This window comes from Cervus canadensis, chromosome 6, assembly GCF_019320065.1.
Source record: "Cervus canadensis isolate Bull #8, Minnesota chromosome 6, ASM1932006v1, whole genome shotgun sequence".
Taxonomy (NCBI): domain Eukaryota; kingdom Metazoa; phylum Chordata; class Mammalia; order Artiodactyla; family Cervidae; genus Cervus; species Cervus canadensis.
This window is the reverse complement of record NC_057391.1, coordinates 23,399,304-23,426,086: the sequence shown is the minus strand read 5'-3', so window position 1 is coordinate 23,426,086 and position 26,783 is coordinate 23,399,304. Positions and strand designations below refer to the sequence as shown.

The 26,783-nt window shown below is 51.4% G+C and overlaps 2 protein-coding genes across 15 annotated transcripts in view; one reads left to right on the top strand and one right to left on the bottom strand.

Annotated features, from left to right (window-relative positions):
* The window catches only part of RNASE13 (ribonuclease A family member 13 (inactive)), a 46,679-nt gene extending 40,307 nt beyond the window's left edge, over positions 1-6,372 (bottom strand). For 6 of the 7 annotated variants that reach the window (XM_043471307.1, XM_043471308.1, XM_043471313.1 and 3 more), the window contains exon 1: positions 5,297-5,840. The gene's annotated coding sequence lies outside the window, so the exon portion shown is untranslated. Of the gene's footprint in view, positions 1-5,296; positions 5,841-6,357 lie in introns of those variants that run through there. The other variant, XM_043471310.1, reaches the window with a different exon arrangement.
* On the top strand, positions 4,704-26,325 carry ARHGEF40 (Rho guanine nucleotide exchange factor 40). Of its 8 annotated transcripts, none has more exons than XR_006269962.1 (25): positions 4,715-4,948; positions 7,478-7,675; positions 8,286-9,537; positions 9,667-9,834; positions 9,975-10,095; positions 10,651-10,747; positions 10,857-10,937; positions 11,067-11,183; positions 15,444-15,539; positions 15,650-15,765; positions 16,111-16,237; positions 18,258-18,380; positions 18,457-18,600; positions 19,093-19,703; positions 19,807-20,041; positions 20,404-20,490; positions 21,298-21,513; positions 22,213-22,383; positions 23,193-23,370; positions 24,110-24,214; positions 24,441-24,584; positions 25,078-25,220; positions 25,368-25,517; positions 25,622-25,667; positions 25,788-26,325. XR_006269962.1 is itself a non-coding variant. In XM_043471282.1 (24 exons), the coding sequence occupies exons 1-23, from the start codon at positions 4,946-4,948 to the stop codon at positions 25,661-25,663; spliced, it is 4,563 nt and encodes a 1,520-aa protein (XP_043327217.1). In that variant the 5' UTR covers positions 4,704-4,945; the 3' UTR covers positions 25,664-25,667; positions 25,788-26,325. The 8 variants fall into 8 exon arrangements, 4 of the variants coding, with proteins under 4 accessions (XP_043327217.1, XP_043327218.1, XP_043327219.1 ...); XR_006269963.1 differs by having other exon boundaries at positions 4,723-4,948; positions 25,090-25,220; XM_043471282.1 differs by lacking the exon at positions 25,368-25,517 and having other exon boundaries at positions 4,704-4,948; positions 25,090-25,220.
* The last annotated feature ends 458 nt before the right edge of the window (positions 26,326-26,783 follow it).

The window sequence follows — 26,783 nt, the reverse complement described above, 5'->3', positions numbered from 1 at the left end:
CCAGACCCTGGAACTGTGAAAAGAAGCCTCCAGGCAGAAGGAATATTCCAAATTAGGGATAAGCAAGGCCTGTGTCAAGAACTGAAAGGCCGCCATGACTGGAGGCCCACTAGTGGCTTCCAGCATCAGTGGAGTGGTAAGAGATGAGGCTGGAGAGAGGAGAAAAGCAGTCATGATACAAAGGGGAGGCCATGAAAAGAGGCTGATGGGATCTGATTGGAGTATTATTTTTTAACCGAAAGATAATTGCTTTACAATGTTGTGTTGATTTCTGCTGTACATCAATGAAGATCAGCCATAATTATATATGTATATCCCCTCCTTCTTGAGCCTCTCTCCCTCCATCCTCCCATCCCACCTCTCTAGGTCACTACAGAGCACCAGGCTAGGCTCCTTGTGTTATACATCAGCTTCCCACTGTCTGTTTTACACATGATAGTGCATATATGTCAGGGCTACTTTCTCAATTCGTCCTTCTCCACCTGGGTCCACAAGTCCATTCTCTACATGTGCATCCCCATTTCATCTGCACAAACAGGTTCATCAGTATTACTTTTCTAGATTCCATACACATGCATTAATATACAATATGTGTTTTTCTCTTTCTGATTTACTTCACTCTGTATAACAGGTTCTAGATTCATCCACCTCAGTACAACTGACTCAAATTTGTTCTTCTATGACTTAGTAATATTCTATTATATATTGTAGCACAACTTCTTTGATCCATGGTGGTGGCAGTTTAGTCTCTAAGTCGTGTCCAATTCTCGTGACCCTATGGTAGCCTTCCAATTGCCTCTGTCCACAGGATTTCCCAGGCAAGAATACTGGAGTGGGTTGCCATTTCCTTCTCCAGGGGATCTTCCTGACCCAGGGATCAAACCCAGGTCTCCTGCATTGCAGGCAGTCTCCTGCCTTACAAATGGGTTCTTTACCAACTGAGCCACCAGGGAAGCTTCTTTATCCATATACCCTGAGAAAACCACAATTTAAAAAGACATATGTGCCCCAATGTTCATTGCAGCATTATTTACCATAGCCAGGACATGGAAGCAACCGAGATGTCCAGTGACAGATGACTGGATAATGATCAGGTTTTTTAGAAGATCACTCTGGTGAGGGTGCAGAGAACAGCCTCTTAGGTGGAGAGAGGGAAGCAGGTAGACCAGTATGGAAATGAACGCATTAGTACAGGCAAGATGGTGGTGGTGTGGGCTTTGGTGGCACCTAGTTCAAAGCAGACAAACTATAAATGTTTAAAGGAATATTACCAATAAAATAAAACCAAACCTAAGGGAAAATTAAACAAAAAATAGAATCAGCACATATATACTACACAGATTTCTTATCCTGAAATACCTAAGATTTGGCCCCCAGTTTCCTTGGAAAGCACGAGTAACAAGAATATGTTTTCTCAAGTCTGTCCCTTCCTGTCCCCCAAATTCCCCTTTGTGGTCCTTCACTAATTCCCCTTTACCTTGAGGATGCAGCTCAAGCAGAGCCCTAGTCTCTTCTAGTCTCCAAGTGGACGAACCCTGAGCAGCCTAAAGTCCCAACCCTATGTAGAATGGCCATTACGTCTCTTGGTGCACACAAGCCAGGTAATAAACATTACAGACACAAATGTTTCTTTCACCATCTCCCATGTTTGCATAACAGTACTTCCCAAAAGAACCATACTGGAAATTTCCTGGCAATTATTTTAACTATTATTTATTCTAGAACGAGACTAGTGGGGGAAATGGTTTCAATGCCTGACCACAGTGATATATTTATCACTTTCAGAAATTCTTTCCAGCACTGGTTACTACAAAAACAAAGTTAACACTTTTTAATATCCTTTTTTAAAAATGTACCTGTCTGTACCAGGTCTTAGTTGCAGCACATGGGATCTAGTTCCCTGATCAGGGATCAAACCCAGGCCCTCTTCATTGGCAGTGTGGAGTCTTAACCACTGGACCACCAGCGAAGTCCCAAAGTTAACCCTTTTTAACATGATGGTTCAGTTCAGTTCAGTTGCTCAGTCGTGTCTGACTTTGCAACCCCATAGACTGCAGCACGCCACGCTTCCCTGTCCTAACCTAACATGTTAACCTAACATGATGGTTAGGTGGTAGAAAAGGTGATGTAGTGTTCAAAGCACTTTCTATACGGACTCATGCTTCACAGCTTGGATGAAACCCTATGACAGTGGTTGAGAATGAAGGCTCTGTTGTCAGGCTGCTGGGGTTCAAATTCTGCTTCTCCACTTACTGTATAGCTTACAGCTTGTTTTTTAATTTTAAATGTGCCAGAATTTCATCTGTAAAATGCAAGTTTGTTACACTCCAAAGAATCTGAAATTGGTGAAATATAGTGAGAACTTTTAGTGAATGCTGGAGAGAGTTTCTAAGTCTGGTCTATTGCCAGTCTCTATTTCCTCCTTTTTAATCTTTCTACTTCACCATCTCCCCAAAACGTTCACATCAACACACATACTATCGCACAGATGCACAGGTATTAGGTAAGAGCCTGCATCCTTGGAGAAAGTGGCATTTAACCACTATATGCATATCTGTCTCCTTATTAACTTAAATAAACCTTTCTAATTTAGCATGAATTAAAACTCCTGGAAAGGAATAACTTGATTTCAGAGCCTGCATCCAAAACCCCTCACCCGTAGACTCAAACACTTTCAATAACTCCCTTTTTTCCATGGGGGGGAGGAAATATCCTCTTGTTTTTTTCCCCCAGGAGATCACAGACTAAAAGAGCCAGCTTTGTGGGAAACTCGGATTCTACCAACTGTTCCCCAAACAATTTGTTTGAGTATAAAGAATGTTAAGATCTAATGATGAAAACTTCAGACTCTGTCAACACTGGGAATGGGTGAGCTGGGTTTGAAACAAATGAATAAGGTTCGTAATAAACCCCCTAAGAAAGTCTCCTAAATTCTGGCCTCTGTAATCAGCCACTGGGTCTCATTTACAGAGTGGACACCAGGGGGTAGCAAAATCTCACTCTCCCAGTTCTCAGCACTAATTATAAGGAGGCCCGGGGAGGCTGGATGTCTAGAGAGCTCATAACCCATTGACGGACAAGAGCGCCAGCTCCCTGCCTCTGACTGTGCTGGAAAGATGGGCACTGAGGTTTGCTGCCCTAGATTTTTTTTTTTTTTTTTTTTTTACTCTATGGAGCAGAGGGATCTTCTTGCCTCCAAAAGAATGAATATTTTCTCTCCTCTTTTCCAGACCCGGCGGAGAGGAGAAAAGGGCGGAGATTAGCGTTCAGAGGAGGTGAGAGGAGAGCCCATCACCTAAGCGACGCCCCCTCCATCCCCACTCTTCCGCCTGCCTCTGTTCCAAAGACTGCCCTCAGGCTCCAGCCTCCTGGCTTCGTCGGAGCTGCATCCCAGGCAGGATGTTTTCCAAACGTCACCCTCTCCCCAGTCGCAGTGGTACCTGCGTTCACGTCCGTCTCTGGGGTCTATTTGGCTCTCCTATCTTCTCAAATGCCCACTCTTTAGAAGTGCCCCTGCCCACCCCTGCACAGCTTCCAGGTGCCGGCTCAGAGGAGGGGCAGAGCATCTCTCTGCTTTGCCTAAGCCTCCTCTGGCCCTCCTGGGGGACCCTAGCCAGGGCTTCATTTGCCATCCAGACGAGGTGGAGGATGGGCGAGACTAGAACTTTCTTAACTAGCCTACCCCTTTGTCTACTGCGTCAGATTACCATCCCCGCCACCAAGAGCTCTAGCGACCCCAGGAGACTCTCTTTCGCCACCCCCCAAAGAAGGAAGGGTCTGGAGTCCGGAGGTGGGGCTGCTGAACGGGGTCTGGTGCCTTCCCTCCGCTAGCTAAGGGAGAGGATGAGGTATTCAGAGGGGAAGGGGCAGCGAGGAAAGAACTCAGAAAACGTCCGCCTCGGCAGGAGGAGCCTCATCCCGGGACTCCGCGCATTCAGCCTCGACGTCCAACCCCCCTCCCCAAGCCTTCTCGGCTCCCTAATTCCCCCACGCCCCCGCCCTCCCCAGGCAGCACAGAGGAGCCCATTGTCGGAGCCCGAAGGCTCGAGGCCGGAGGAGATGGGAGGGGAAGGAGGGGGGCAGGCAAGCCCCTGGAGAGTGGGAGGAATCCCCCGATTTTCCTGTCCCCAGCAGGGGCTCTATGTGTGTGCAGGGGCTCTGTGTGTGTGTGTGTGTGTGTGTGTGTTGGGGGGTCTCTTCTGAGCTCCAGGTGCTGCTAGTGCAGGGGCTGTGTGTGTGTGTGTGTGTGTGCTGGGGGGGTCTCTTCTGAGTTCCAGGTGCTGCTAGTGCAGGGGCTCTGTGTGTGTGTGTGTGTGTTGGGGGGGGGGGGGTCTCTTCTGAGCTCCAGGTGCTGCTAGTGCTGCCAAAGTCTGGCAACAGAGGGGAGAAGAGGTTCCCAGGCGAGTTAAGACTCAGGAGGCTTCCGGCCATCAAATGACTCCAGTCCTAGGCTGGGGACCCCAGGGGATCCACGCACGCCCCAGTCTCTGGACAGTCCCTTGCGGAGACTAAACTGATCGCCTAGGGAGCTAGGCGGAGGCGGGAAAAGAGGGGCATCTTCGGCGGGACGGGCCTCCGAGGGTCAGGGTCGGGGCGACGGGCTGGAGGGCTGGGCGGAGGAGGAAGAGGGTTGCGGGAGAGCCGGGCAGATCGGCTGGGGGCGTCGGGGGGAGCGGCCCGAGGCCCGGCGCGGGAGCGGGCGTCCCGGCAGGGGGTCGGACGCGGAGGCGGAGGCGGGCACTGCAGGGCGGGGCGAGGAGGGGCGGCCGTCTCGACCCTCCCTGGTGGGGCCCCGCGGCCTGGGAGCCCGAGCGGGCCGAGCCGCCACCGCGGCCGGAGCTGTCCCCTAGCCAGACCCGGCGAGACGCGAGCGGCGGGAGGGAGGCGGCGGCGCGCCCGGCCCCGCCCGCCGGCCCGAGCGTCGGACGCGGCCGCGAGCCGAGCCATGGTGAGTCCCGCGTCGCCACCCGGTGTCCCCTCCGCTTTCGCGCCGTCCTCTGCGGATCGCCAGCCCCCAGCTGGGTGCCTCCTGCTCCAGCTTGGAACTCTTGAGCGCTCCTGGGATTCTCCTTCCTCCCATCCCCCCCTTCTTTTCTTTGATCTGCCTGTCTGCCCCACTGACTCTGACCCCGCTGGGTATTGCCCTCACTCCTTTCTTCCCCTCTTCTTCGCGCCCTCCCCCAACCTCCCTTAGGTCTCTCCCCCCAATCCACAGACCTCCCCTCGCCCTCCTCTGTCCTGACTTGTGCTTTCCTTTGCAGGATCTTCCCTCCCCCTCCCGGTCCCAACTCCTTACCCGCGGGAGACCCCTGCGGGTTCTTGCTGCAGCGGCCCTGGAGGGGGGCCCGGCCTCGGGTCCTGAGAAATGACCTGCCTGGAACCACCATTTTCCATCCCGGTCCCCACCCCGGGCCCACCCATCCGGCCCTGGGGGACCGGCCACAGCTGCGGCTGGGTTGGGGCCAGGGACCTCGCCAAAAAGGGAAATTCCCGCGGAGAAAGAGATGCTGCCTCAGAGTAGTGGACAGAGTGGGGAGGGGGCCCACAGTGCCAGGGGGCGTAACGATGCCAGAGCCGACCCGAGATGCGATGGGGGGAGGAGTACCCCGGAGCTCCCGCTGCAGGGAAGCGAAGCACTGTCTCGGAGCATTCCCGCTGCAGCGGGTCGGGGACCCTGGCAGCAACAACTCGAGGGCACAGGAAACAAGAGGGCGCTGCTAGAGGACGGCCGTGCCTATAGGAGTGGACATGGTCCTGTGAACTTTCACTCCAAAAGTACTCTCTAAAGGGTCATTGCAGGTGTGGGCACTGCCAGGGAGAGCGCCCGCCCCGGAGGGATGGGAGGGGGGCACGGCCGTGGGGGCGCTCACAGCAGCGAGTGGAGGAGGGGGAGAGGCCCTGCCAGGGGGCGCTCACAGCAGGGAGTGGAGGAGGGGTAGGAGCACCACCGGGGTTGTTCCTCCACAGAAGGAAGGGCAGCCCCTGGCAGGGAGACTGGAACAAGAAGAAAGAGGAACTGGGCCAGGGAGAGCTGACTCAGTCTCTCTGCTCTCCTCTTTGGTCCGCGCCGGCTGGAGGCCGGGTCGCTGAGCTCCTGCCCGGCCTTTCCCACCCCCGACCCCTCCTCCCCTCCTGCCGCTGCCGTTTCCTGTGGCTGAGACTCTCACTCAGCCATGAGCTCACCGCCCCTAATGGGTTGCAGCTGCCTCGCTGCTCCAGCTCTAGCTCCCCCTTCCAGGCCTCCGAGGGGACGGCCCACTCTGCCTCACCCCGCCCATCCCCACCCTCCCCCACCCACGCTCCCGGAGCTGGCCGGGTCCCCGGAACACTGGGGGGTCTGTCTGCTCGCCCACACACCTTGGGGCCGGGTCTCGGTGCTGACGCACTGACTGTGGGTCTCTGGAGTGGCTGCCTCGCTTCTCTGACTGTCGGGACAGGCTTGTAACACTCAGGCTGGAAGGACTAAAAGTAAAATATGCAGTTTTATCCTCAGGGCAGAGCCGGCGGAGTAGGGGGTGGGGAGGGCAGTTCGGAGTAGAGAACTAAGTAAACACTTCAATTTGAGCATAACCCTTGCCCAGTTACAGCAAAGAAATCTGATAAAAGTAATTTCAAAGCCACCTTGAAAGAGAAGTAAGTTTATAAAGGAATAGCCTGAGGGGTGGCTGTTTAGGTTCTGAGATGGAGAAAGATATCCAATTGATTCACTTAGGGAGGTGAGTCTAGAGGAAACAGGGCTGAGAACTTTTGAGCTAGTGGCCCAAGATGGAGGTTGTCAGACAGGTGCTACAGAAATCAGAAAATATTTCAGCTCCAATACATACCAGCAAGGCCTCCTCCTCCCTTCCCTACACGTTCCTTTTGTGACTTTTCGCTCTTTCAGCTGTCCCCACCCAAGTCTTTGTAACCTAATCCTGCATACTCCGGGAATGGGTGATTGCTTGAGAGCCACTGGAGAGGATGAGGGGTGCTAGAAAGACTCAAGACAGATAGCCCTTCAGTCCTTCTTCTTCCCACCCAATGACCATTAGCATATGATTGCTCATGGGTGGTGGCACCGCTACTTAAGAAGGGGGTCTCTGGTTGGTAGGCTCTGTGAGGAGGGACTAGTAGGAAGGCTGTGTCAAAAGGCTCCACCCTGCAGAACTCTCAGCCACCTGTGACTTCCCTGATGGCCCAGGGGCCATCTCTTCTTGAGGAAGAGGGCCCATGCAATTATCCCAATGTACAAGAACCAGGTTCAGCCCTGATCAAAGACATTCACAGAAAAGTCTCCCCAGATCTCCACAACCAAGGTCTCAGAGTGCACTCTGACTGGCCCAACCCCACTCCCATCACAGTCAGCCAGCATTTCCTGAATGCCATCTCTCTACACACACTTTGTACATGATGGGGCCCCTGGGGGACAATGCCAGCCTTTAAGGAACCATGCTTGGGTGATCTCTAGGGATCCACTGTCTGATCTTGTCTCTCCCAGGAGCCTGAGCCAGTAGAGGACTGTGTGCAGAGTACTCTAGCGGCCCTTTACCCACCTTTCGAGGCAACAGCCCCCACACTGTTGGGCCAAGTGTTCCAGGTGGTGGAGAGGACTTATCGGGAGGATGCGCTGAGATACACACTGGACTTCCTGGTGCCTGCCAAGCACCTGCTTGCCAAGATCCAGCAGGAAGCCTGTGTAAGTGAACACGTTCCTGTTCTGTCTCCCCTAAGATCCACTGCCTCACCCCAGACACCAGTCAGACTAATTTCCCCCCACCCAGAGACACTGCCTCCCCAATACTGATGCCCCCAGAGACACCGCTCAGATACTAACACATAGACACTCATCTTCCCATATTGACCCCTGAGAAACATCAACTCCCAAAGACGCTGACCTTCCAGACCAAATTCTAGACATTTCCCTCCTCATATCAATTTTTTCAAGATACTGACTCCCCCAAGAATGACTCAGCAAAGTCACTTCTACAGCTCTAAAGACCTCCTAAGAGCCTCCAACTCCTCCAAAACAATGGCATCTGCTGACCACATCTTTATAATGACTCAGTTCTTCCACTCCTACTCGTGGAACCAGCTTCCTAGAGAAGCTTCCTACCACTAGAACACCGATCAGTCCCAATCCTTTCCTCTGTCACTTGCACACAGCAAAATATCTCCTCCTGCTCCCCTGGAGTCATAACCCACCGGGCATAAGGCCACTCCTGCCTAGGCTAGTCCCATTCTAACTAGCCCCTCCTGCTGGCTTCATCAGCAGAGGCCTGAGCACAGCCTGCCCCCTATCTCCCCAGGCCCAGTACAGCGGTTTCCTCTTCTTCCACGAGGGCTGGCCCCTCTGCCTGCATGAGCAGGTAGTGGTGCAGCTAGCCGCCCTCCCCTGGCAGCTGCTGCGCCCGGGAGACTTCTACCTGCAAGTGGTACCCTCAGCAGCCCAAGCACCCCGCCTGGCGCTCAAGTGCCTGGCCCCAGGGGGTGGGCGAGTGCAGGAGCTGCCTGTGCCCAATGAGGCTTGTGCCTACCTGTTCACACCTGAGTGGCTACAAGGCATCAATAAGGACAGGCCCACAGGTCGCCTCAGTACCTGCCTCCTGTCTGCGCCCTCTGGGATTCAGCGACTGCCCTGGGCTGAGCTCATCTGCCCTCGATTTGTGCACAAAGGAGGCCTCATGGTTGGACATCGGCCAAGCACACTACCCCCAGAACTGCCCTCTGGGCCCCCGGGGCTCCCCAGCCCCCCACTCCCTGAGGAAGCCTTGGGCACCCGGAGTCCCGGGGACGGGCACAATGCCCCCGCTGAAGGACCTGAGGGCGAGTATGTGGAGCTGCTGGAGGTGACACTGCCTGTGAGGGGGAGCCCCATGGATGCTGAAGGCTCCCCCGGCCTCTCCCGGACCCGGACAGTACCCACACGCAAGGGTGCTGGAGGGAAGGGCCGGCATCGGAGACACCGGGCGTGGATGCACCAGAAGGGTCTGGGGCCTCGGGACCAGGATGGAGCCCGGCCGCCTGGTGAGGGGAGCAGCACTGGAGCCTCCCCTGGGTCTCCCCCGGGAGCTGAGGTTGAGGCTCTCCCAGAGGCAGCAGCCCTGGAGGTAGCTGAGCCCCCGGCAGAGGCACTGGGAGAAGCCTCTGAGTCTTGCTCTCTGAGGCCAGGGGAGGTTGGAGCAGGACCAGGCCAGGGGGCTGAAGGGCTGCCTGGTACCCCTCGGAGAACAGGCAAAGGAAACAGGAGAAAGAAGCGAGCTGCAGGCAGAGGGGCTCTTAACCGAGGAGGGGACAGTGCCCCATTGAGCCCTGGGGACAAGGAAGAGACCAGCCACCAGGAAACCCTTGTCAGCCTGCCCCCACCACATGAACACGAGCTTCCAGGATGCAGCCCAGTTAAGGAGGAACATGAAGGCTCCGGGAAGCCAGAACATGAACCGAGAGAGGAGCTCAAGCCAACAGACAAAGAAGAGCCTCTGTCCCAAGAAGTCTGCAGGCCTGTAGAAGAAAGCGCCAGAGAAAGAGAACAGGAGGGGCTAAGCCTGATGTGCATGGCAGGTGAGACAACATTGAGGCCAGCCGGGCGAGGGCCGGGCTCGGTGGGGCCTAGGGAAGGGAGCTGGAGGAAAAGCAGAGGTGAGGCTGGGAGCAGAACAGCCAGACCTGTCTTCTGCCCTGTGTCTGCAGCGCCCGACGACCCAGAAGGGCTCCTCTCCAACCCCCTAAAACCATCCCCAGAGACTGTGCAAGAAGTGAAAGGGGGGAGCATTCCGGAAGAAGGCCCCCCAGTCTCCATCTCTGATGACCCTGGTGTAGCTTGGGACTTAATGGCATCTGGATTCCTCGTCCTGACTGGTCAGTGGGCAGCAGTGGCTGAAGGGAAGGGGTTGAGGCAGGAAAAGCCTCCAGGGTGGGCTGCAGAGGGAGGCGGGGTAGACGGGAGGTAGCCAAAGCCTGCCCCCAGCCAGGACAGCCTGGCCATTTTGTGTCCTCAGGAGGGGTGGACCAGAGTGGGCGAGCTCTGCTGACCATTACCCCACCGTGCCCTCCCGAGGAGCCCCCACCCTCCCAAGACGTGCTGAGCACTGCTCTTCATTACCTTCACTCACTGCTCAGGTAACTGAGGCCCAGGCTGACACCCTGCACAGTAACCTCCTGGGTCATAAGGACCCTGCCCTCTTCTCTCCACAGGATGCTGACCTTCTAGGACACCTACTTCTACAACCCTCAGGTTGTTCAAATCATTGACGTCTGACCTTCCTGACCCCTGACTTGCAGAATGTCTTCATCAATCCTCAAAATCAACCCTGCTGACTTTCAGTCTCATAAGATGCTACCTAGATTATAAAAATGTTGATTCACTCATCCAACAACTATTTTTTGAGCCCCAGAACCTATTAGGCAGTAGGCTAGGTGCTGGCATTGAATTCATATACTTCTGGAGCACAGAATTCCTAACTTTTTAAACTCTGATCCCATGACCCAGTGGTCGTATGAATATAGACTCCTAATTGCTAGTCATCACTCTCTTGGACACACACCCCAGGCTTTGTTTGATCCTTTGCCCATTGCTAGAATCTAACTTTTCCTGAGGATGAGTCACACACACACACACACACACACACACACATACTCTCTCTCTCTGTCTCCTTGGCTCTTCTGCCCCCACAGACCTGATCTACAGATACTGGGGCTGTCTGCCCTGCTGGATCTTCGCAAGGCACCCCCACTGCCTCCAGCTCTCATTCCTGTCCTGAGTCAACTTCAGGTAACCAATCCATTGAGATGATTACTTCTTCTGGGCCCTAACTCTTCCCTAGTGGTCATCCAGGCCACCTAGTTGCCTGTAGTTTAGGGTTATTCTTCTCTGCCTTCAGGACTCGGGAGACCCTCCCCTCATTCAGCGGCTCTTGCTTCTCACTCTTGATGAGCCTCCAGTTGAACTCCATGGACTTCAGGTTTGAGCTCCTCATTCCCACTTAGTTCCCATCAATGATGGAGACAGAAGAGGCTAGTTGGAGCCCCTGGTCAATCCCTGAATCCCTAGGTGCCCAGGCCTAAAACCCCCTGTCTTCATGTGTCTACAGGGTGCTGAGTTGCTATCAGAGGGTGATCTGAAAAGAGTGGCCAAGCCAGAGGAGCTGCAGTGGGACTTGGGAGGTCACAGGGAGCCCTCTCCCAGTCACTGGGTAGAGACACACCAGGTAAGCTTCCTCACCCCCACCCAGGACACTGGGAGCCAGGAGTGACCCAGCAGAGGACATTTCTAGGAAAAAATGGCAAATCTGAGACTTGACCAAGGAGCTGGGAAAGAATGGTTTCCCTTCCATTTAGTTCAATAAGTAGTTATGGTTCACAATTCAACACGTGTTTATTAGCAAATTCAATAAGTATTTATGAGCAAAAGATTGTGCGTGTACCCTGGGCTGCTGGGAAGATGAGAGGAGTATGTTAAATAAATTCTTTTTTTCCTTCTAGTTTTGAGATATAGTTGACATACAGCACTGAACAAGTTTGAGGTGTACAACACAGTGATTTACATACAATCATGAAGTGACTACAACACTAATGAATATTCATCATCTCATATAGATACAAAATAAAAGAAATAGGAAAATTGTTTTCCTTGTGATGAAAACTCTTAGGATTTACTCTTAACAACTTCCATATTTAACATACAGCAGTGTTAATTATATTGTTTTGTACATCACTTCCCTAGTACACATCACATCTTGTAACTGGAAGTTTTACCTTTTGATTGAAAGAGTGAGTGAAAATCGCTCAGTTATCCAACTCTTTGCAACCCCGTGGACTATACAATCCATGGAGTTCTCCAGGCCAGAATACTGGAGTGGGTAGCCTTTCCCTTCTCCAGGTGATCTTCCCAACCCAGGGATAGAACCCAGGTGTCCCACATTGCAGGAGGATTCTTTACCAGCTGAGCCACCAGGGAAGCCCAAGAATACTGGAGTGGGTAGCCTATCCCTTCTCCAGGGGAACTTCCCAACCCAGGAAATGAACCAGGGTCTCTTGCATTGCAGGCAGATTCTTTACCAGCTGAGCTACCAGAGAAGTCCTGGTCGTCTTTGTCCAATTCCCCCTCCCCCTCATTTACACCCTTTAAAAAACAAAAATCTGACCTCTTTTTCTATGAGTTTGTTTTGTTTATTTGTTTCTGAAGTATAATTGACCAACAACACTATTTTAGTTCCTGGTATACAAGAGTAGACTCAATATTTCCATACATTTCATAATGATCATCATGATGTCTAATTAACCTCTGTCACCATACAAAGATATTACATAATTATTGACTATATTCCCCACACTGTACATTTCATACTTGTGGCTGATTTCCTTTGCAACTGAAAGTTTGTACCTCTTAATCTCCCCCACCTATTTCTCTCCTCTCCTCCCCCTCCCCTTTGGCAACCACCTGTTTGTTCCCTGTATCTATAACTTTGCTTCTGTTTTGTTATGTTTGTTCATTTGTTTTGTTTTTTAGATTCCACATATAAGTGAAATTGTTCAGTACTTGTCTTTGTCTGTCTGACTTATTTCACTTAGCATAATACCCTCTAGGTCCTTCCATGTTGTCACAAATGGCAAGATTTCATCCTTTTTATGGCTGAGTAATATTCCTGTGTGTGTGTGTGTGTGTGTGTGTGTGTACCACAGCTTCTTTAGCCATTCATCTACTGATGGGAACTTAAATTGGTTCCATATGTTGGCTATTGTAATAATGCCACAATTAACATAGAGGTGCATATATATTTTCTAATTACTGTTTTGACTTTCTTTGCATTAAATACTCAGGAGTGGAATTGCTGGATCATATGGTAGTTCCATTTTTAATATTTTGAGGAATATCCATACTGTTGTCCATAGTGCTTATACAGTTTACATTCCCACCAATAGTGCATTCCCACCATTCTGCATATCCTCACCTATACTTATTCTGACAGGTGTGAGGTGATATCTCATGGTGGTTTTGATTTGCACATTCCTGTTTATTAGCAATGTTGAGCATTGTTTCATGTGCCTATTGGCCATGAAACAATGTCTGTATGTCTTCTTTGGAAAAATGTTTATTCAGATCCTCTGCCCATTTTTTAATTGGGTTGCTTGCTTTTTTGATATTGAGTTGTATGAGTTCTTCATATATTTTGGATATTAACCCCTTATAGGATATATTGTTTGCAAATATCTTCTCCCCTTCAGTAGGGAGTTTTTTCATTTTGTTGATGGTTTCCTTCACTGCGCAAAGGTGATGTAGTTTGATGTAATCCCATTTGTTTATTTTTGCTTTTGTTTCGCTTCTCTAAAGAGATGTATCCAAAAATATAATACTAAGATGTCAAGAAGCATATTGCTTATATTTTCTTCTAGAAGTTTTGTTATTTCAGGATTTACATTCAAGTGTTTAATCGATTTAGAATTTATCTTCGTGCGTGGTGTGAAAGAGTAGTCCAGTTTGATGCTTTTGCAGGTAGCTGTCCGGTACTCCCAACACCATTTATTGCAGAGATGGTCTTTTTCCATTGTATATTCTTGCCTCATTTGTCATAGATTAATTGGCCATATGTGTGTAGATTCATTTCTGGGTTCTCTATTCTGTTCCATTGATCTTTGTGTCTATTTCTGTGCCAGTATCATACTGTTTTGATTACTGTAACTTTGTAGTTTCAGTTTGAAATCAGGGAGCATGATACCTCCAACTTTGTTCTTTTTTCTCAAAATTGTTTTGGCTATTCAGAGTCTTTTGTATTTTCATATAAATTTTAGAATTATTTGTTCTTGTTCTGTGAAAAATGCCATTGATATTTTGATAGGGATTGCCTTGAATCTGTAGATTGTCTTGGGAAGTATGGACATTTTAACAATATTAATTCCGCCAATCCATGAGCATGGTATATCTTTCAATCTGTTTGTGTCATTTTCAGTTTCTTTCATCGATGTGTTATACCAAGTACAAATCTTTTACCTTCTTAGTTAGGTTTATTCCTAGGCATTTTATTTGTTTTGATATTATTATAAATGGAATTGTTTTCTTCATTTCTCTGATAGTTCATTGTTAGTGTATAAAAATGCAACTGATTTCTATATGTTAATTCAGTATCCAGCAATTTTATTGAATTCATTGGTGAGTTACAGTATTTTGGTGGCTTCTCTAGAATTTTCTATGTATAGTATCATATCATCTGCAAACAGTATCATATCATCTGCAAACAGTGACCATTCTACTTCTTCCTTTTCAGTTTCAATGCCTTTTTATTTCTTTTTCTTCTCTGATTGCTGTGGCTAGGACTTCCAAAACTATGTTGTATAAAACTGATGTGAATGGATGTCCTTGTCTTGTTCCTCATCTTAGAAGAAACGCTTTCAGCTTTTCATCATTGAGTATGATGTTCGTTGTAGGTTTGTCGTAAGTGGCTTTTATGATGTTGAGGTGTTCCCCTCTTTACCCATTTTATTGAGTTTTTTTTGTCATAAGTGGATATTGAATTTTGTGAAAAAGTTTTTCCACATCTATCAAGATGATCGTGTGATATTTAGCCTTCATTTTGTTAATGTGGTGTTTCATGTTGATTAATTTGCAGATGTTGAACCATCCTTGCATATCTGGAATAAATCCCACTTAATCATGATGCATGGTCCTTTTAATGTATTGTTGGATTTGGTTTACTAATGTTGTGTTGAGTGTTTTTGCGTCTATGTTCATTGGTGATATTGGCCTATAATCTTCTCCTTTTGTGATTCTTAACATGACATTAAATAACATATCATTTTTGGCCGAAGATAGATTAGAAACAACAGAAGCATGCAGAATGTCACTGGGGTTCTAGGAAGAGCTGACTCAGAGGGGCTGTTTCTGGTTCCATGTGACCTGTAACAAGTTACTTACTTCTGGAGTTAGTGCCTTCCTGTACCTGCTCCCTGCACCAACATTCCAGCCTCAAGATTTTTGCCCACAAAGTACACCAATTGGGACATCTCTGATTTTATGAATCTGGATGCTGTCTTCAAGAAAAGAGGTCTGAATATGATCTGAGCTGAGTATTAAAGAGGGTCTGTAACATGGTCTCTAAGCTGTGGATCAAAGGGGAAGTGCATCTGAATAGGCAGAGAGGTGGGTTTTATAGTGTGAGGAGGCAGTGCAGATGAGGGAAAGGAGATTCGTGTTTACTAAGCTGTAAAATGTGTCAGCCCTATGCTAACTGCTTATGTAGGGTCATCTCTTTAAACCTTTAAATCTGGTACATCTTTACAGTTGAGAACACTGAGGTTCAGGGAATTTTCTGGACCTGCCTAAAGTCATATAGTTAGTAAGCAACAACCTACTTACTAACTGAATCCAGCATTGCCTCATAGAAGTCTCTAGGGTTGCCCCACCTCCACCCTCGGGCTTAGGCCCCTTATCCTAGACTCTGTCCCTGGACTCCATCCCCGTGTGTTTGTTTCAGCAAGTGGCAAGGCTGTGCCGCCTGTGCCGAGGCGTGCTGGGCTCTATACGGCAAGCCATTGAGGAGCTAGAGAGAGCAGCAGAGTCAGAGGGAGAGGTATGAAATGAGACGGGATAAAAGGGCATGAGGTGGAGGTGGGGTGGGGCTGAGCTGAGCTGAGGACCTTCTGGTGGAACCCTAACTGTCAATTTCTCCCTGCCTACCAGGAGGTGATAGGGATGCCTGAGCCCCTACAGAAGGTACTGGCAGATCCCCGGCTGACGGAACTGCAGAGGGACGGAGGAGCCATCCTGATGAAGCTGCGTTCCACCCACAGCAGCAAGTACGAGGGATGGGTGCACGGGGGCAGGGGGACATGCACGATGGAGACACAGCAGAGAACTGCCAATTCACCTTAGCGGCCAGAAAGTTCTTACTAAGCATGGTATCTGGACGGGATATCATGCTTCTCCATTTACAACCCTCATAACATCCCCAGGTGCTAGTGAGATTTGGAGGATCAGAAATGTTTAATGTCTTGGCCAAGGTCAGTCAGTAAATGGAAGAGTCAGGATTCAGATACCGGCCCATCTGCTGACCTCGGATGCTGTTGGAATGCAAGGATGCGATGGGGCTGCAGGGGAGCTTGACAGGGGCAGTGGTTAATTCTGCCCCTCTTCTTCCCCAGGCTGGAAGGCCCAGGCCCAGCTGCACTGTATCAAGAGGTAGATGAAGCCATCCACCAGCTCGTGCGCCTCTCCAATCTGCACGTGCAGCAGCAGGAGCAGCGGCAACGCTCGCACCGACTGCAGCAGGTGACCCAGCACCCCCTCCCCCGGGCCTCCTTCCACCCGAGGGCCTGGCCTCCAGCAACGCTTTTCCCACTGATACTTACAGTTGATGGTGTTCTCCTAACCTGGCTTGAACAACCCTCCCTCCCTCCTCATCTCCTTGGAAGTTGATCATGGTCAGTGTGAGATTCAGCAAGAGGGAGATGGCATTTCAGCACCAGCAATGAAGAGAAGCCAGAACTCCCCTTCCCACCATTGATATTTGATCAAGGATCCTTAGAAATTGTGAGATGCTCGGGTGCCCTCGGGGACTGTAGGAAGTCTATTGATTCTGATAGCCTACCTCCTTAGCTCAGAAATAACAAATGTCCATTGACACCAGCTCTGTCCACCCCTTAGGCAATATCATCCCCAAACCTGAGGCTGGAAAGGTCCCACCTCCCTCCACTTTAGAAAGAGAAGATGATGGAAGCTGCTAAATGCCTTGGAAACTGAAGTCTCTTTATGATAAGGCTTGCTTTTTTGAACCTTAATTCTTTTCTCCTGGGGTTAAGAGCGCCAGAGAGATTTGCTCTCCACCCTATCTTGTAGGGTAAAGGGAGATTTGAAATCTTATTGCTCCTCCATAACTCCTAAGTGTGCTGAGTGATCACCTCATGGACTGCATGTGGCCTCAGGGGAAGGGTCATCTCAGGGTCAATGACAAAGGAGAGTAGGGGCAGGGCTGTTTTTTTCTGAGATTTCTGCATATTTAGCTTCCTCCATTGCAGTATCTGGGTTTCCCTGGTGGCTCAGACAGTGAAGAATCTGCCTGCAATGCAGGAGACTTGGATTCAAGACCTGGGTTCAATCCTTGGGTTGGAAAGATCTCCTGGAGGAGGGCATGGCCACTCACTCCAGGATTCTTGAGCGACTAAGCACACACACACATTCCAGCATCCAGGTCTGTGAACCAGTGAAGTCACTCAGTCGTGTCCAACTCTTTGCGATCCCATGGATTTTAACCTACTAGGCTTCTCCATCCATGAAATTTTCCAGGCAAGAGTACTGGAGTGGGTTGCCATTTCCTTCTCCAAGGGATCTTCCCGATACAGGGATCGAACCCAGGTCTCCCGCATTGCAGGCAGACGCTTTACCGTCTGAGCCACCAGGGTAATCTGATGGAGTCCTCTTCCAGGCACTCTGCTTCACATAAAACCTAACCCCCTGCTTCCCCTACTGTTTGCTTGCTTGCTTATTAGCTGTTTTCCTCCTGCTTAAAAACTGTTAGCACACAGGATTTGGAGTCTAAGGTGCTCAGTTTGAGTTGTGCTCTGCTAAGAGTGAGAAGTTGGACAAGCCGTGAAACATCTCTGAATTCCCACGTCCTCGTCTGCAGAATGGGGGTGACAGTAAGGCCTACCTCACGAGGGCATTAGAATGATCAAATGATTTCAGCAGAGGACTGCAGAAGTGTTTATTGTTGGCACAGGTTATTGGGAACATTCTCAGACTTCTTGTCCTCAGGCTGTCTTGCCCCAGCTTCCAGCCTTTCTTCAGAGGAAAGAATTACCATCCCTTTTTGGTCAAACATCCCAGAACCAACATAAGAGTTCCTAGAGCCCCATAATAGGCAACCAGAGCTACACACACACACACACACACAAACCTGAGTTGTCTCTCCAGGCCCAGTCCCTGGAACTACTGCCCCTGTCACTAGGCTCTGTAAATGTGAAATTTCTTCTGGCCCTCATGCCTCCAGTTCACACTAGTTTTATCTATTTCACCTCCAGGCATAGCCCTGGAACCCTAGTGCAGGTCTCTCAGTGCTTCCTAACAGCCCAGCCTCCCCTTCAACTTGTGTTTTACAAAGATCTCTTCCTCACTTTCTCGCTTGACCCTTGTGGAAGTTATCACCACTCACTGTTATTTCCACTTGACAGCTGAGATGATGTGGTTTCCCCCAACTTCTACAAGTTAGGGTGGTGAGGTAGGAGCTGAACCTCAGCTCTCCTTCGCCCTGCCATTCTCCCTCATGGCCCTGCTCTCCCACCATCTGCCCCAGGCACTACAGTGGCTCTCGGGCCCCGGAGAGGAGCAGCTGGCGAGCTTTGCTGTGCCTGGGGACTCCCTGCCTGCCCTACAGGAGACAGAGCTACGGTTCCGGGCTTTCAGTGCTGAGGTTCAGGTGAGAAAGGGGAGCAGGGAGGAAGGGGAGACTGCCGGACTGAGGGCCGGGCCTCAGAGCAGCCTCGCTTCTCCAGGAGCGCCTGGCTCAGGCAAGGGAGACTCTGGCCCTGGAAGAGGACGCTGCCTCCCAGAAGCTTCTGGATGTCTTTGAACAGCGCCTGGAGCAGGTGGAGAGTGGCCTCCATCGGGCTCTGCGGCTACAGCGCTTCTTCCAGCAGGTATGTGCCGAGCCTTTTCTTCCGGTGCCCGCTGCCACCTTTCTTCTGCCTGGAGAAGCTGATCAGGGAGCTGTTAGAAGCCAGGACTTAGGGGGCCTCCCCTGGGCTTTGGCTCTGGGCTCTATCACCCACCTGATGAATGACCTGGGACAGGAGACTAAACCCAAGTGTGCCTCATGGCACCTACCTCACAGGGCTGCGTGAGGATTATATAAGCGGTATGTAATAAGCACTCAGTACAGAGCCTGCCACTTGTAAATTCTGTGTATTGGCCATCTTCATTTAGGCTCCTCTGTCTCCATACCAGCTCAGAATAACACATTAGGCAGTGATGCAGGACAGTGAGGGGAGGTGTTCTGAGAGGAGGTGGTGGTGCTGGGCCTTGGGAAGCCATCGGGTGAAGGAGGACAGGAGCTGCCATGGGGCAGCTCGAGGGATGGCCCGGGACCTCACCCTTTCCTGTCCCCACTCCCCATCCCTTTGGCCTTGCAGGCACACGAATGGGTGGACGAAGGTTCTGCGAGGCTGGCAGGAGCGGGACCAGGGCGGGAGGCGGTGCTGGCAGCCTTGGCCCTGCGGCGCGCCCCGGAGCCCAGCGCTGGCACCTTCCAGGAGATGCGGGCCCTGGCCCTGGACCTGGGCAGCCCGGCAGCCCTGCGAGAATGGGGCCGCTGCCGGGCCCGCTGCCAAGAGCTGGAGAGGAGGATTCAGCAACAGCTGGGGGAGGAGGCGAGTCCCCGGGGCCAACGGCGACGACGAGCAGACAGTGCAAGCAGCGGAGGGGCCCCACGGGGCCCCCACAGCCCTTCACCCAGCCTCAGCTCCCTGCTGCTCCCCAGCAGCCCCGGGCCACGGGCAGCCCCGTCCCACTGCTCCCTGGCCCCCTGTGGGGAGGACTATGAGGAGGAGGGTGCCGAGCTGGGTCCGGAAGCAGAAGGCAGACCACCAAGGACTGTGCTGATCCGAGGCCTGGAGGTCACCAGTACGGAGGTGGTAGACAGGACGTGCTCACCCCGGGAACACGTACTGCTGGGCCGGGCCGGGGGACCAGAAGGGCCCTGGGGCGTGGGCACCCCCCGGATGGAGCGCAAGAGGAGCATCAGGTGAGAGCCCAAGCTGCCCCGCAGGAAAAGAACGTGACATTGTCGGGGTGGCGACTGCCTCCCATGCCACAGCCTCCCCCGTCTCTCCCTGTGGTACCTGCAGCGCCCAGCAGCGTCTGGTGTCTGAGCTGATTACCTGTGAGCAAGAATACGTGGCGGCCTTGAGTGAGCCGGTATCACCCCCGGGGCCTGAGCTGACCCCAGAATTGCGGGGCACCTGGGCCGCTGCCCTGAGCGCCCGGGAGAGGCTCCGCAGTTTCCACCGGACACACTTTCTGCGGGAACTTCAGGGCTGCACCGCCCACCCCCTGCGCATTGGGGCCTGCTTCCTTCGCCATGTGAGTCAGCCTCTAAAATTTCTTCCAGGGCTTCTCCCTTCACATGTCTCAGTCCCATCCAGGGTCCCTCCTTCTCAGTACCTCTCTCCTCCCCCCTCCCCCTACCGGCATGTGCAGTCCCAGGTCCTGGGGCCTAGTGCTGTTTGCTGGGCTCCTGGATCTACTCCGCCTCTTGTGTCCCCCCCAGCTTCAGGGCTGCCTGGCCTTTGCTCTCTCTACCGGAGCCTGTCATTCCCCAGGCAGACTGAGTGCTCCCCGGGGGCCGGGCCCTCCTTCCGGCCGCACAGGATGTGGAGGAGGAGAGGGAGAGGCTGGTCTGCAGGGCCTCATGGAGATGACTTACTGCTTCCCTATTGGCACAGGGGGACCAATTCAGCCTTTATGCCCAGTACGTGAAGCACCGGCACAAACTGGAGACCGGTCTGGCTGCCCTCAGCCCCCCAACCAAGGTAACTTTTTCTCCTACTCTCATGAGGAGGGGAAAAGCCAGGAAGACGTAAAATTCAGCCAACCTCAAAATCTCTCAGGGGAAAAAAAAGCTTTCCTAGACATGCCGTGGAACATCAGCTACCAGTAATCTCCCAGAATTGCTGTGGGTGGGGCCCGCGCTGGTCTGGGAACCAGGTGAAGCTGGGATCACATCTGGTCCACCTGAGGACTTTGGGCAAGGGTCTTGATTCCTCCGGGCCACTGTTTCTGTATCCAGTGAAAGTGGGTAGTATTCACTACATCTAACTAATGGACTGCTCGGAGGGTCAAAAGACCTCACATCAAAAGACGTGAAAGTGACTTCAAAAGTTAAAAGCTGGAGAATACAAGGGATTATTTGTATTCCTCTTCCATTCTCCTTTAAGATATAGAGGATGGCTGAGTCTCAGGCAGGCCTCCTACCTCCTTTCTTTCTGCAGAAAGTTTTCTCACCTTACCTTTGGGTGTATCTGGGCTTGTGGGTGCGTGCTAAGTTGCTTCAGTCATGTCCGACTCTGTGTGACCCTATGGACCGTAGCCTGCCAGGCACCTCTGTCCATGGGATTCTCCAGGCAATACTGGAGTGGGTTGCCATGTCCTCCTCCAGGGGATCTTCCTGACCCAGGGATCAAACTTGAGTCTTTTAAGTCTCCTGTATTGGCAGGTGGGTTCTAGTACCACCTGGGAAGCCCATCTGGACTTGATCTACCCCTAAAAACCCAGAGTACTGCCCATCTTCCCCAAAGGTCTTAGCACCTCCCCTCATTCCTGTTTCCTCCCCATACTAGGGCACCTTGGAGGGGGGTCCTCACCTGCCCCGGGCCTTGCAGCAGCCCCTGGAGCAGCTGGTCAGGTATGGGCGGCTCTTAGAGGAGCTCCTGAGGGAAGCTGGGCCTGAGCCAAGTTCTGAGCGCCAGGCCCTGGGGGCCGCTGTGCAGCTGCTCCAGGAACAAGAGATCCGCGGCAGAGACCTGCTGGCTGCAGAGGCGGTGCGTGGCTGTGAGGTAAGGGCGTGGCTCCAGACGCACCAGCCCAGGCCGCCCTGTGTCCTCAGAAGCAGTGTGGGCTGGTGACCAGGGAACTAGACTCAATGTCAGAGGGCCCCAGGCTGTCATTTCTAACAACGTGGATAGCTTTGGTCAAGTCACTGAACTTCACTGGCCCTCAATTTTCCTCATCTACTAATAAAGAAGCTGTGTCCTGCCCGACATCCCATCTGCTTTCCTATTCCTTTGCTAATTCTTATCTACATCTACCCTGCAGTTCTTTCTGTATCTCAACACTCAACACATAACTACTCTCCTCTCCTTAGTCTCTTTCCAGCCCTAAGGTTCCAGAACAGCTTGGAAACCTACCTCCACTGGGTTAGACCTCTTTTCCCTTCAGGTCTTGGCTGATTTGATTCTCTTCCTGGGGCAAAATGGTGCTTTGGTCCCCAACATGCAAAGGCTTACCCACTGGAGGCCCTAAACCCTACTGTGTGATACATCTTCTGTCTTCAGAGGCAGGGCTGTGCTACCATGACAGATGTGCCATGCCTGGTGACCAGTAGATGGATTCTAGGCCAGGGGCTTCCCTGATTTCCTCGCTCTGCCTGAGAACCAGTGCATTAGGCCCCTTGCCCTATAAAGCCCATTTTTACACCCCATAAAATATATATAAAGGGCCCCAGGGCCAATGACTTTTCCTTTTGCTTTCCCCAGATAGATCTGAAGGAGCAGGGACAACTCCTGCACCGGGACCCTTTCACAGTCATCTGTGGCCGAAAAAAGTGCTTTCGTCATGTCTTTCTCTTTGAGCATCTCCTCCTGTTCAGCAAGCTCAAGGGCCCTGAGGGGGGGTCGGAGACCTTCGTTTACAAGCAGGCCTTTAAGGTACAACACCTGGGGGCAGGGTGGTGGTGGGAAGCCACAGGGACAGGACGGGAAATCATGCTCTTCTTGAGAACTCAGGATGTCCTAGAAAACGCAATCCCAACCCAGGTTCAGAATCTGTATCATGGAGAACAGGCTTTGGCCTGTAATCAAACATCAGGTTAGGGTGTCAGGGTGACAGAAGTCCTTGTCATTGGTTTACTGCAGGGGGTTCTTATTCACACAGGAGATTCATGGGGCATTCCAAACCAGAAGGGAGGAGGACCTTTCCCATTAAGGACACACATGCTTTCTGAGTTAGGGATGGTCCCTGGGAGATGAATGAAGAGAGGACACTATAAATATAGCTTAACTTATGGAACTGAAGAAACCAAGAGGAGGGAGGAGGCCTTGCTTTAGGGAAACAGCCTTGATATCTAGATAAACATCAATAGCAGCCTAGTCCCAGATCAGGCAATGTGGCATGATCCTAAGAGTTTCTCTGACTTAGTCCTCCTATACTAGTTCCAACAGAGTCCAGTATAGAGAAAAAAGCTTAGGTTTGGAATAACAGAGCCATGGGCTTGAACTTTCTCTAATAAGCTATGATAAGCCTTTGGACAAGATGCTCTGGGTATTACACAGCCCCCCCTTCTGTAAATCGCGGTTGTTATGAAGGCTAAATGTAGAGCACTTGGCACGGGGTAGGTGTTGAGCAAACATTTACTGAGCATCTCCCAGATGCCAAGCTAAGTGTAGTGCTTTTCCACATGGTACCATCTAGTCAGGACGCACTTCATCTTCACCCACACTCCTCTGCTCTTTCTCAGACTGCCGACATGGGGCTAACAGAAAACATCGGGGACAGTGGGCTCTGCTTTGAGTTGTGGTTTCGGCGGCGGCGTGCACGAGAGGCATACACCCTGCAGGCAGCCTCACCAGAGATCAAACTCAAGTGGACAAGTTCTATTGCCCAGTTGCTGTGGAGACAGGCAGCCCACAACAAGGGTACCGGGCAGAACCAGGAGAGGGTGTGCTTGGGATCAAGGTTATGGCAGGAGGTTAGCTGGAGAGGGCCTGGGGAAAAGAGGGTATAAGATGGAGAAGGATGTATGAGAAGATTCAAGATCTGACATGAAAGAGACTGCTAAGATAGAAATTAATCTAAGGTGTACCAGAAGAAAAGAGGAAGCCACTAAATTTCAGGAAGGTGAGCACAAATGGCTGGGCAAAAGAGAGTCAGCAGGTGCTCAGTGCACCTGCCTTACCTTCCAGAACTTAATTTCTATGTTAGCAGACCTAGTTTGTTTGTTTTGTTTTGAGCGGTGTTTTGCTAGTTTTTGTTTTTCATTTTTAATTCTCTTTAATTCTCATTCCACTCATCTGAAAAGTGGAAAGTAACATCTACGTCTTGGTATGATAGGAAGGATTAAATAAGGTGATATATATGGAAACACTTGATAAAACCGTAAAGGTATGTAAAAATGGGAATTTTGCTCTTAATGCCCAAGATAAAAGGAAGGAGGTGAGTATTAAAAGAGAAGTTGGGTAGCAGGAACGCCAAATGGGCAGGATGCAACAGGTAGGAGAGAAGAGACAGATGTCTAAGGGGGAAGTCCAGGACCACCATCATCATTAGGGTCGTAACAGTCAACAGGAGAGTAACAAGAGATGCCAAGGGAATGAGAATGAGGAATGAAGAGCTGGGAAGGAGCAAAGAGGTTAGTAACATGGTCTCTGTTCCTAGAGCTTCGAGTGCAGCAGATGGTCTCCATGGGCATTGGGAATAAACCCTTCCTGGACATCAAAGCACTTGGGGAGCGGACACTGAGCGCCCTGCTCACTGGAAGAGGTGAGGGCCAGAGTGCTGGGGGCGGCCCCCAGAAGTCAAGACCTTGAGAGTGAATGCACAGTGAGGAGGTGCGGTGGAAAGAGAGGAAGGGTCACAGGTGGATGTGTCTTCTCAGAAACTGTGGGACTGACTGGGAGGCCCTCGAGGAGATGAGGGTCCTTTCAGGGAGCCAGGAGGGCTTTCCCACACCAGCACCCCACCCCTCCACCTCCCCCACTCTCTGCAGCCGCCCGCACCCGGGCCTCGGTGGCCGTGTCATCCTTTGAGCATGCCGGCCCCTCCCTTCCCGGTCTCTCCCCGGGAGCCTGTTCCCTGCCTGCCCGCGTCGAGGAGGAGGCCTGGGATCTGGACGTCAAGCAAATTGCCCTGGGTGAGGCACCTCTCAAGGGGTGGCTCCCAACAGCTGGGTCATCATGGTGATGTTCAGGCTGCTTGCTGCTGAGCAATTCCTTTCTCTAGCCAAGTGGCCCGGTTGCCATGACAACTATGTACAGCTTCCCCATTGCTAAAAGAGCCTTCCATCTGGTTGCTAGGGTAATGCTTACAGCAGCCTGTTGCTAAGAAGCACTTCCTCTGTACCTCTCTCTCTAGCGCTCCTTGGGTTTCTATGGAAACTGCTTCAGCTTCCTGTTGTACCCTCCTGGTTCACCACGGCAATCCTTATAGTTTCCTGTCGCTTCTTCCCTGGTTGCTCTAATGATGCCGCTGACAATTTCCTGCCTCTTGGTAGGGGGGTTCTCTTGCAACTGGATTGCTATGGTGACTTACAGCTTCCTGTTGCTATGGAGCTTTTTCTTCCCTGATGGAGCAGCTTGGTTGCTTAAGGTAATCTAGAGGGGTTCTGTACTCTGCTCTCACCCTAGCTTCCCCTCCAGCCCCAGAAACACTTGACTCTTCTGGAGATGTGTCCCCAGGACCGAGAAACAGCCCCAGCCTGCAACCCCCACACCCTGGGAGCAGCACTCCCATTCTGTCCAGTGGAGGGATCTTAGGGCTATCCCGCCAGGTAAGTCCTTGGAGTAGTGCTGAGAATGGGGTGGGCTCTTCTGATCGTTCAACTCATGAGGGGCAGAGGAACCAGTGAGCCTGTGTTCCCACAAGGCCACAGGTTAGATGGATGTGTTGTCCAGTCTGCGTTTCTCCTCTCCTCCAGGCCTGGCTGAGAGGGATGAAGGTCAGAAGTGAAAAAGAATCTTTAATAAGGAGTGTAGTGCAAGAGTGAGAGAAAGGGGAGAATTCTAACAGACTGGTTTGAAGTTGGACTCAATCAGCAAAATTCAGGAGTGATGAAGAGGAAAAAAGGGTGAACTAATTGACAGGCTTGGGAGAGAGGGAGGGTTATATAACCTCTCTATACAAGAGATAATTTTTTATTCTTTAAACTCACTGTAGTTTCTCTTCCTTCAGAGCCATACCCGGGCCCTGAGCGACCCCACCACGCCTCTGTGACTGGGTGAGTTGGTACCGCCTTTCTGCCACATCCTACATCCTTCCCCCTTCCCTTCCCCAGCTACTTGGGAGTCAGCTTCTTCCCTCTCCCAACCCATCCTCCCTCTTCTTTCCTGGCTTCCAGAGAAGATCCGGAGCTTGGCTACCGTCCCTCCTCTCAGCACACTTTGGGCTGGGATGCTGAGGGCACATAGTGGAGGACTGGAAGAGCACTGAAGTCCTTCCCTCTGCTTCCTGGACAAAGAGGAGGTCAAAGGACTAGTATGTTTCCCTGCTACCACTGTCTCTAGCTCTTCCCAGCCAGGTGCCTTCCTACAAGAACCAGAATGTCCACACTTGCTTGCCTTTATACCCTGGAGGTGGGGAAATTTTCCCCCGTCCAGTCCTTCCCCATCCGGGGCCAGTGCATACTCCCAGGACACCGCTCCGTGTCAGCCCTGCCTCCATAGCCTGTGTTCTCCCCTCATGCTGCCCCTGACTCTTCCTGAGAAGACTCATCTCTGCCAGTTCCTGGCAACTCCGTTCTTGGAGAAGGGGGCAGGGGTCATAGGACGCAGAGCTATGTAAACCATTACAGAAGAGTGGGGCAGGGAACTGCAAACTTTATATATGTAATTACTGTTATTATAATACTATTGTCATATTAAATATATTTACTCACACTTTGTCTCCGAACAGCTAGAGCAGACCTCAGGGTTGAAGTGATACCACTAACTTGAGCACTTCCGCTCACCCGATCGTTAACTAGAACACAGAAAATAAAGCCAAGGCTGCAAGGTACACTGTACCCCCTTACTGGCAGAAAGCTGGGCCTGGGTGAACTTGCACCCTCCCAGAGGAATGGCCTCCAGAGGCTTGAAGTTCCTCCTCTCATTCTGCATGCACTTCCTGAGGCTGAGCTGGTCCCAGTCAAGCTGGGGTCTAGCACCATCCAGCAGTTTCTCAAGATGACATTCTCAGATCACAGTACAGGAGAACAATAGGCTACTTGTTAAAATACTAATTCATGGGCCCCACCCCAGAGCTACTGAAGCCAAAGCCTGAGGGTAAAGCCCAAGCTTCTTACCAAGCTCTTTGGGTGGTAAAAAGTGCCTGAAGAAACGACTCTTTTCTGGATGCA